Raw genomic sequence first — 10,623 nt, 5'->3', positions numbered from 1 at the left:
CAATCAGAGGCAGGAACCACAAACAACCACAGAACAAACGAAGGCCTCAACATGTTGTTAATAGTCTGAGGAGGAAGGTCTGGAATCATGCCTGATTCAGGGACGTGTTTTTCCACTGAAACTGATCTGTTCCTCAGTCTTAGTAAACGGTATAAACAGATATATTTGTGTGTTTGGAGTCACAGTTTTCAAAAAGAGGACAAGTGAAAGATTTTCTCATCACATTTTTTAGATGCTTGGATTTAAGACTCAGTTGTCATTGTTAGACCCACAAGAGATTTGAACTCACCTCTGACATACTGAGGGGGACACTATTTTTTAAGTTAGGGAAACACAGAACAGCTGAGCAGTTTTCCACAGTGAGTTGGAGATGTTTGAGTTGTGGTAAACAGCGTGAGATCGGCTGCTGTTGTAGGATCAGTAACACTGCGGGCGGTGCAGATAGTTTGTCCCAGTGACCGCAGCGTTTTTATAGTTCGCCTCAGCAGTCGCCGACAGTTGACGAAGTCAGGCGAAGTCGAACTCGAATGCGGCTTGCTCAAGTTTCTCCGACGTCATTTAAACGTAATCAACGATAACCTCATGAGATAACAGCGGCAGCTTCTCTGCAACTTGATTTTGATTTAACTGGACAGATTCTGGTTCCATCAGTTGGATTTTACAGGATGTCATGTGATTGTCCTCGTTCCCTTTTCAGGCGAGGCGCAGTGAATCTGGACCGAGCTCCACCTTTTTATTTCCATTAGGAAAAAGTATTGGAGAACAGAATCATCTCCGTCTTTAACCCGTCCGTTCTCATCAAACCAAGATGAAAAAGTTCTTTTTGTTGCTTCTTTTCTGTCACGTTTCATCATCAGGTAAGATTCACATTTTATTATCTCTTTTCTTCACTTTGTACGCGGCTCGGTATCTTACTCCTGCATCACATTCCTTCATAGTTAAGTTTCAGTTTCACTTCGACTTCACGATACTGGAAGTTTGAACTGAATCTTACTGAATGCATGTTAATAATCTATGTGTATTTACACTTTCTGTCCCACAGTCAAACACTCCCTGAAGTATTTCCTCACTGCATCTTCTGGAATCCCAGACTTCCCAGAGTTTATGGGTTGGGGACTCCTCGATGACACTCTGGCGGGTTACTGTGACACCAACATAAAGAGAGTAGAACCAAAACAGGACTGGGTGAAAACCTATTTCGATAAGGACCCTCAGCAACTGGAATGGTACACCACAGAGTGTACCAAGATTTTGCCTAAGGCCTTCAAAACCAGGATTTCTAGTTCGATGCAGCAGTTTAACCAAAGTGGAGGTACAGTATGTGATGTGTTATATTTTACTTTTTACTGTTACACTGTTCTTTATCTGTTCTGCATCAGCATGTTGACGTTTCACACCATGAGTACACAGTGGTTATTACTACATTATTACATGAGTACTCAGTGCTACAGAGAAAGTTGTAATTGACCTAACATTTGCCATCATGTTTTCAGTATGAAAAGGTATCCCATCAAACCTGTTTTTAACTGTGTTGCCAACTTGCCATGTGCCAAAATGTTATTATCTTGGTGAGTAAGTCGTTATAACAGGTAGAACCAGATGTTCAGAGTCATGAAAATTAAACCCAAGTTGTAATCAAGCATAGTTTTCCTTATGATGTTAGTTTGTAATCAGATTAGTACAAACAACATGACAGTAAACATTTTGGTTTCAGGGTCCCTGGAGCTCTCCAACCTCACTCAGTCAGCATTTTAAATCCTACGCCATGGGTCAGTCCTGACAGGTCTGATGTCATACAGGAATGTACAGAACAATGAACACCACTGTAACTTTATAACAGCATAACAGAAAATTTGTTTCATCACTCATATGAAGAAAAAGTGCATCAATTATATCTGCTCTTAAATCATGAGCACAACACAAAAATGTGAGAACAGCAGTGCATGACACACTGCGATATCATCTGTACATCATTGTTGTCTCTGTCTCTGTCTCAGGTGTCCACATTTTACAGAGGATAAATGGCTGTGAATGGGATGAAGAGACTGGAAATGTTTTTGGTTTCATGCAGTATGGTTATGATGGAGAGGATTTCCTGTCACTGGACCTGAAGACAGAGACATGGATGGCTCTGAAACCACAGGCTAACATCATCAAACTGAGATGGGATGCTGACAAATTGAGAATGAAACATTATGAGAACTTCTTTTCTCAAATTTGTCCTGAGTGGCTGAAGAAGTATGTGGACCATGGGAGGAGCTCTCTGCTGAGAACAGGTAGAATCACACAATGAAGTTTCATTAGCGACATTCACAGACTGTTCAGACTGAATGACCATTGGATGGAAAAGTTGGTTACGTATGTGAACCTAACTTATCTGTCATGTTTTGAACCTTGAGTTCACTGATGTACACATGTACAGTATATACATAGTCTAATGCTAGGATTGGCCTTCAGAGGAAACAAACCTTTTGGTATGATTTGCGTCAAAGTCGCATTATTAGTAGCGTCATTAGCAACATCGCTCTAGGGATGTCACTGTCAGTCAGTCTGTTGGATGGATTGCCATGAAATTTGCTAAACACATTCATGGTTCCCAGTGAATGAACCATAAGAACTTGGAAACTTTGATTTTCTAACCCTCTTGCTGTTATGTTCCACACCTTATGTTGTTGATAGAGCTCTTTTAAGGGTGGTCAGCTACAATTATCTTCCATTGCTATTGATATAAACCAGCATAGAAACTCACTTTAATTGCCTCTGTCTCTCTATTTTTACTTTCACTACTTGTTGCTACGTCTTCCTCCATTGTCTCTATCCCTCTCTTTTTCCCCTTCTCTCTCTTTGTCTCTCCAGAGCGTCCCTCAGTGTCTCTCCTCCAGAAGACTCCCTCCTCTCCAGTCAGCTGCCACGCTACAGGTTTCTACCCTGACAGAGCCATGATGTTCTGGAGGAAAGATGGAGAGGAGCTTGATGAGGACGTGGACCGAGGAGAGATCCTCCCCAACCATGATGGAACCTTCCAGATGAGAGCTGACCTGAACATTTCATCAGTCTCACCTGAAGACTGGAGGAGGTACGACTGTGTGTTTCAGTTCTCTGGTGTGAAGGAGGACATCATCAAAAGACTGGACGAAGCAGAGATCAGGACCAACAGGGGTAAGAGAGAGATCAGCTGTTGCTGAATAATACTGTGTGTCTGTGGTTTGTTGAGTATTTTAGTTTATGTCCTCCAGTTCAGCTGGAAATTAATTTTCAACAGAAAAAAACACATAGTAATAATTAAGAGAATTATTCAGTTGAAGAAACGCACATTCCTCGTCGCAGGATCAGTGGTCAGGTCATATGAACCCAACATGATTATCATAAGGTGTTTTTTTTTTTTTTTTTTTTTTTTAATCGAGGAAATTGTTTTCACTCCTCGGTTAACAGGTTTGTGCTTCCTGTCCACCTCTTACCTAACTCAGAATAACAGTATTGAAACCTGCAAAAATTATTTCATTCTCTTGTATGTATTCTCTACTCTATTAAACTGAAAATGACTGTAACTTTGATTAAGTGTTGATGTTTTTATTTTCAGTTTTGTTTATTTATGAATGTCTTTATTTTGTGTATTTATTTCAAATCCAATACAGAAGACCTTTAATGTATTTTTATAGATGTATACTTCTAAGATAACCAGAATCATTGATTACACTGTATTAACTCCAGTCTTAGTTCATAGTAACAAGCCTACATGTATGGTTGATTAAAGTGATGGATGAACTTCTGTCCCCCAGATCACCCCCGAGCCACCCTGCTCCCAACAGTGAAGCTCACTGACATGAAGGTCCCCGTTATTGTTCCTGTGATTGGTGTTGCTCTGGTTCTCATCATTGTTACTGGATTCATGGCTTATAAAAAGTGGAAAGGTGAGAAATAAAAACTCTTTGAGATTATGTATTTATTCATATCACAAACTAAATGGTAGAATAGATGTGTGTAGACTAGAAGTGTGTAGAAGAGTGGATCATAATCACTAGGGATATTCTGTCAGTTTCAACTAGAAGTGAAATGACATATCTTCTTTTGATTTTAGCCAATCGCCCTCCATCTCGTAAGTAAAGCCACCTTTTTTCTGTTTCAGTTGAGATGACATTTTCTGCTGTCAAAGGATTTCAAATTACTGTGCAGATGATCTATTTCAGGACTGTTTCAATAGTGTTTATAAAGGTTTACTGCTGCATGAGTGGATCAACTTGGTGTTTCTGATCCTACAGCTCTGGAAAACGGCACTGACCTCTCCACCAAACTGGATCCTGAAGCCTGACTGTCAGATTTGCTCAGTGAGTTACTTCATATACTGTGAGCCAGACCCCCATATGACTTTAGAGGTTTAGCTGACACAGGAGCCGTGGTGCACTGTTCATCTGTGCAGCATTGATGCACAAACAGTGCAGACAGAGTCTACATGGAAGAGTCATCAGAAGGGAACTCTACCTGCAAGATCATCCCAAAGTCAGAGTCTGAAGTCTGCAAAGCAGAATTTGGATGAGCCAGAGACATTTTGGAAACAGGTACTGTTGACTCAGGTTACCCAGCAGATGTGCAACTTAAAGTTTTCTTGGTCTTCCAGATCTTGTCTTGACTTCCACAGTTCCCTTTAACAGTGATGGTGGTTGTATTACTGAGCAGGCCAAAGCATTCACATGAAGCTGCCTGTTAAGACAGGTGGACCAGCCAAAGTGGTTTAACGTAAGCAGATGTAATGTGGCAATGCAGTCTGCAGAGTATGTGTTCTTTGCTTCAGTGCGAGCAGTATTTAATGCCAGCTTAAAGGAACGTTAGGTCAGTGTTAGAGGACGGTGTGACCTGTCAGAGGACCCAGTAGATTTACACAGCCTGATACTCATCAGGGCCTAATGACAGCTCAAACATCATTTACAGTGACATGAACACTGGGCTTCCATAGAAATACTTCCCCGTTTGGCACATTTTACTAATTTTTACTGATATTATACTAAGTCCACGTGATTATCTGGACTAGTGTTGCCGTAACATCAATATAAAATAGTGTTACTCTAGGCAAATGTGCCTATATTTTGGGTCTTTTTTTGTCAATGTTTTGAGATGTGCAACTGTAAATGTATTGTCATTGTTATATCAGTATATAAGGGTAAGGGAAATTTCTTACCTGGTGTGCAAACAAACACATCAGGAAACATGATTTACCTGTTAAAACACCTCAAATATTCTGTTTGTATATTTCTTTTAAATTATGGTAATGGTTTTGATGGAACCTCAATAACACAAGCATTAAAAACATTTGTGTTTCTTTTTGTGCCAAATGTTTCATTAACATATTTAGAACCATTACTGTAAAAATAAAATTACCTTCTGCCTCAAACTTCTCAGATATCAAACTTTGTTTAACTTTTGGACTGTGACTTCCTGGACTCATTAATCTTTAACTACACTTTTGAAAGAAAGCAACACAGAACTGGTTAAAGTTTTGCAGTTCCCTTAATTATTGTAGGAGCAGGAGCAAAATTAAAGCAAACACATGAAGGTTATAAAAACGAGGCAAGTTACACAGGAAAAAAACTGCCAATGTTGACAAATCAAAATAAGAATAATATCGTCAAGAGAATGTAGAGGTGACTACCTGTCAAAATCCCTGCATGGGATTTAAACTGAGTACCCCTGCAGTTTTCGCTGAGAACTATGCATGCATGTAGTTTTGCTTGACATGATGTGGAAGACATGCATTTAATCTAAAAGGGAGGACAACATTTGATGCAATCTCTGTATTCCCATGTCAGAGAACACTGCTGACTTCTTTAGTGTTCTTTATCAAAACAATGGGACACTATGAATTCTCTCTTGTATGTTAAGTCATAAACCATGTTACAGTGCATCACTGTTACATACAATATACATATGTACTGGTAACTGGTTTTAATATTGTGACTGATCAGTGTATGTCTGTGTATGTAATGTGTAAATAATGTAAATGCAAATTTTGATATTATATGTTTGATTTGACACTGTAAGATTTTATTATGTGAACAGAAAACATGTTGACTGATTTTTATTATTCATAGTCCAAAAACATTCCACTATTAGATTCTCATAAAGTACATACAAATTATCATAAGCTACATTATGAACACTACTGATTTAAGTATTTAAGAATTAAACAACTCAATACTTTTTTTCTTGGGAAGTGGGGATTCTTCAAATAACATCTTAGAAGCTGTGAAACTCTAAACTCTAAAATCTGACCAGCGTCTCATATTTCTATCCTTTCCTTGTGTATTTTCGATTTCATGCTGTGAATTTGTTAATGTAGTTTGAGAGGGGCAGCTCCCACATCAAAGTTAAACTGTAAACCCATTAAGATGATCACTGATAGCCTATGTAGGATTCTTTGTCTCTCCAGATCGTCCCTCAGTGTCTCTCCTCCAGAAGACTCCCTCCTCTCCAGTCAGCTGCCACGCTACAGGTTTCTACCCTGACAGAGCCATGATGTTCTGGAGGAAAGATGGAGAGGAGCTTGATGAGGACGTGGACCGAGGAGAGATCCTCCCCAACCATGATGGAACCTTCCAGATGAGAGCTGACCTGAACATTTCATCAGTCTCACCTGAAGACTGGAGGAGGTACGACTGTGTGTTTCAGCTCTCTGGTGTGAAGGAGGACATCATCACCAAACTGGACAAAGCAGAGATCAGGACCAACAGGGGTAAGACTGAGATCAGATCAGGTGGTGATTGAAAATACACACCTGTTTGTTTGTCTAATAAAGTGGATCAAACATGTCCTTCTCCATCCAGTGGCAGAGACAGAGTGTGAATGTTGTGTTTTGGTTCCAGTTCCTCCCTCAGAGTTTCCTGCTGCTGCTGTCATTGGAGTTGTTGTAGGACTGCTGCTCCTGCTGCTCTGCATCTCTGGACTCTTCATCTGGAGAAGGAACAATAATGGTGAGGAACAACAATGTTTTCACTCTTTATAAAGACATGATTTCTCCACTGATGGATTTAACATGAGACAGCACAGAAAGCAATAGAAAATAGCTGAATTAGATGGGAGTTCCTTTAATGAAACAGGTTCAAGTGTTTTGCTTTCATAAATTGTCCATTTTAAAACAAATATGATCTATTTAATAATAATAATGTTATTATTGTGAATTTCTCATCTGTATTTCAGGATTCAGACCTGCAAACAGTGAGTAATGTTCCAGTTCATTCTCTTGCTGTATAAATAAATGACAGTGAACAGTTTAAACAGTTTTTCTTTTCTAGTTTCAGACTCTACATCTGAAACTTCTCAGCAGCCTCTAACTGACCACAGCAGGTTCATCATGTCAGCTACACGCTGCAGATACGACTAATGTAATGACACAATGTTCCTGACTGATGTTACTGTCCAGCTGTGTCTGCAGACATGTGGTGGAGAGACCAAAGACATGAAGGAAGAAAAGAAAAGAACACACAACCAAAACATTTTTACAGTGTGGCCTTTTGAGACAAACCTATAGTTTAGATCTTTTGGTGGAGGTTTGACATAAACAAAACATTTCTGCTATGGGTAAATATTCTGTTTGTATAGTTCTTTTAATATGTGGTAATGGTTCTAACCTCAATAACACTCAGCATGTAAGAACGTGTGTTTAACAGCTTTTTCTTTTCATTTTAGAATCACTATTATAAAATAAAATCACTCTAAAATTTAAGTTCACTTATTTATGTGTGATGTTTGGTGACAAATCAAACTAAGAAAAACACTGCGATGCAGAAACAGTTTAACAGATTAAAACTTGACACTCTTCTTCTTCAGCTCTGCCTCTTTCTCTAAACAAGATGAAAATATTTTGATGCTCTTTTTTGGTCATGTTACATCTCCAGCTAAGATCAGTCTATATCTACAGGTACATACAGATAAATAGTTCAATATGATTTTTTTCAGTTACACACAATCAGACTCAACAAACACATCACTGAGACAGACTAGATGCTGCTCTACTGCACGAGTTCAGTGTTTCTGTTTCTGTGTTTGTTTCAGCCTCTAATAGCTGCACTGGAGTCTCACTATGGTTTACTGCAGTTTATTGGTTTTTCTTCTTCCTTCTCATCTTTTTTGCTCTTTTTCTTGGTTTCTTTCTTTCTCTCATCCTTTCCCCCTCTCTGTCCTCCTCCTTCTTTCTCTCTCTCCTCACCTCAATTTCTCTCTCTCTCTCCTCTGTTCCTAAAATATAATACATCCAACAACAGTGACAATAATAATACAGGTTCAGATGTGACTTTGTTGTGGTTGATTTGGCTCCATCTAGTGGTGTAAAGGTGAACTGTGATCGTCCCTCAGTGTCTCTCCTCCAGAAGACTCCCTCCTCTCCAGTCAGCTGCCACGCTACAGGTTTCTACCCTGACAGAGCCATGATGTTCTGGAGGAAAGATGGAGAGGAGCTTGATGAGGACGTGGACCGAGGAGAGATCCTCCCCAACCATGATGTTCATCAGTTTAGTGCAGTTTATAGCTTACAGGTCATATTTTTATCCTTCATATTCACCTCCTTTCACTTTACTAGCAGTGTGGTGGCCCAGATTTTTATTCTCATGTGGGTCTTAATGAAACAGAACATTTTAAAGAGGTGATCTCCCCTGAAGTGTTGCTCTCAGTGTGTAACTTCTCCCCCCATACAGCTGAACACATCGCCCTGGATGTTTTACACTTTTATTTTGCTTCTTCGTGTTTTTCTGGCCTTAAATATTCAGAACAACATGTCTTGAGTAGACAGTGTGTGTATAAGTTCACAAAATATTCTGACGTGTTGAGGGAAACAGTCATACTTTAGAATAAAAAAGTGCAGAACAGCTGTGCAGGTTTTCCACAATGAGATCGATATATCTGATGAATTGTGAGAACAACTGATAAAAGTCAAACGCCGTCAGTCAGTCTCGCTGCTGGAAGTGTGTTCGACTGGACTGCAGTCGTTTTCCAGCAGTCAGCGACAGTTCTCTTTTGACCATCAATTCAGACGCAGCCAGCCGCTGTTGATCTCGAACACACCAATAAATAGTCCCCGTCTCCTTTCCAGGCGAGGCGCAGTGAATCTGAACCGAGCTCCACCTTTTTCTATCCACTAGGAGAAAGTATGAGACAACAGCTTAATCAGCTCCGTCTTTAACTCGTCCGTTTTTAATCAAAACAAGATGGAAAAGTTCGTTTTGTTGCTTCTTTTCTGTCACGTTTCATCATCAGGTAAGATTCACATTTTAAATATTCATTAACTCTTTTCTTCACTTTGTACGCGACTCTGCATTTTACTCATAGTTAAATTTCAGTTTCACTTCGACTTGATACAATTTAAGTTTTAACGGAATCTTACTGAATACATGGTATTTCTAATGATGTATGTATCTTTACACTCTTTGTCCCACAGTCAAACACTCCCTGAAGTATTTCTACACCGCATCTTCTGGTAACCCAGACTTCCCAGACTTTATGGCTGCTTTACTGGTTGATGACATTCAGGCAGCTTACTGTGACACCAACATAAAGAGAGTAGAATCAAAAACAGGACTGGATGAAAACCTATTTTCGATAAGGACCCTCAGCAACTGGAACGGTACACCACAGAGTGTTCGGAGATTTTGCCTAAGATCTTCAAAGCCAGGATTTCTAGTGTGATGCAGGAGTTTAACCAAAGCGGAGGTACAGTATGTGATATGTTATACCTAACTTTTTTAATTTTACACTGTCCTGTATTTTTTAGTACTAGAGTAAATTGGTCGATTTTTATTGACAGCCCTAGTTCCAGCCAGGGTCATTACTAGTCCCACCAAACCTGTTTTTAACTGTGTTGCCCAACTTGCCATGTACCAAGATTTTATTCTTTAATTTCTCTTGGTGAGCAAGTCATTATTTTAACAGCAAACAGGACATGGGTCTTATCACTCATATGGAAAAAGTGCACTGATGATCTGCTCTTTAATCATGAGCACAACACAAGACTGAGAACAGCAGTGCATCACACACTGCTCCAGTACAGACATCATCTGAACATCATTGTTAATGACAGTCTCTGTTGTCTGTCTGTCTCTGTCTCAGGTGTCCACATTTTACAGACGGTATGTGGCTGTGAATGGGATGAAAAGACTGGAGAGATTACTGGTTTTATGCCGTATGGTTATGATGGAGAAGATTTCATATCACTGGACCTGAAGACACTGACATGGATCGCTCTGAAACAAGAGCTGTCGACATCAAACTGAGCTGGGATGCTGACAAAGAGAGAATGAAAGGCTATGAGAACATCTTCTCTCAGATTATCCCTGAAATTTTGAGGAAGTATGTGAACCATGGGAATAGCTCTCTGCTGAGAACAGGTACAATCATATAACAATGTGGTTTCTGAACACAAGATTTAAATAACCTGCTCAGACTGAATTACCATTGTAATATTACTCCAGTCAGTCTGATATTATGTTCTTTTTGATTTAGCCCGAACAATCATTAGAGACTGACATTTTTAGGTGCTCTGACATAACTTTAGTCATTTGGTGATAGCCACATGGATCGCTGTGAAACCACAGGCTGTCATCAAACTGAGATGGGATACTGACAAAGTGAGAAATGAACAGC

General features: G+C 39.6%; 1 protein-coding gene and 1 pseudogene across 3 annotated transcripts; both read left to right on the top strand.

Moving 5' to 3' along the window:
* The first annotated feature begins 37 nt into the window (after positions 1-37).
* On the top strand, positions 38-7,714 carry LOC108886992 (major histocompatibility complex class I-related gene protein). Of its 3 annotated transcripts, none has more exons than XM_051067150.1 (7): positions 38-857; positions 1,043-1,312; positions 1,998-2,276; positions 2,857-3,159; positions 6,855-6,962; positions 7,189-7,206; positions 7,284-7,714. In XM_051067150.1, exons 1-7 carry the CDS (start codon positions 809-811, stop codon positions 7,370-7,372), a joined length of 1,116 nt encoding a protein of 371 aa, XP_050923107.1. In that variant the 5' UTR covers positions 38-808; the 3' UTR covers positions 7,373-7,714. The 3 variants fall into 3 exon arrangements, with proteins under 3 accessions (XP_050923107.1, XP_018537680.1, XP_050923106.1); XM_018682164.2 differs by lacking the exons at positions 6,855-6,962; positions 7,189-7,206; positions 7,284-7,714 and adding exons at positions 3,780-3,911; positions 4,079-4,096; positions 4,260-6,370 and having other exon boundaries at positions 39-857; XM_051067149.1 differs by lacking the exon at positions 2,857-3,159 and adding an exon at positions 6,422-6,724 and having other exon boundaries at positions 46-857.
* Positions 7,715-9,181: 1,467 nt separating this feature from the next.
* On the top strand, positions 9,182-10,367 carry LOC108886995 (major histocompatibility complex class I-related gene protein-like; annotated as a pseudogene).
* The last annotated feature ends 256 nt before the right edge of the window (positions 10,368-10,623 follow it).

The sequence above is a fragment of the Lates calcarifer genome, unplaced genomic scaffold, assembly GCF_001640805.2.
Source record: "Lates calcarifer isolate ASB-BC8 unplaced genomic scaffold, TLL_Latcal_v3 _unitig_1172_quiver_966, whole genome shotgun sequence".
Lineage (NCBI taxonomy): Eukaryota > Metazoa > Chordata > Actinopteri > Centropomidae > Lates > Lates calcarifer.
The sequence above is the reverse complement of the archived record's forward strand: the minus strand, read 5'-3'. Positions and strand labels throughout refer to the sequence as shown.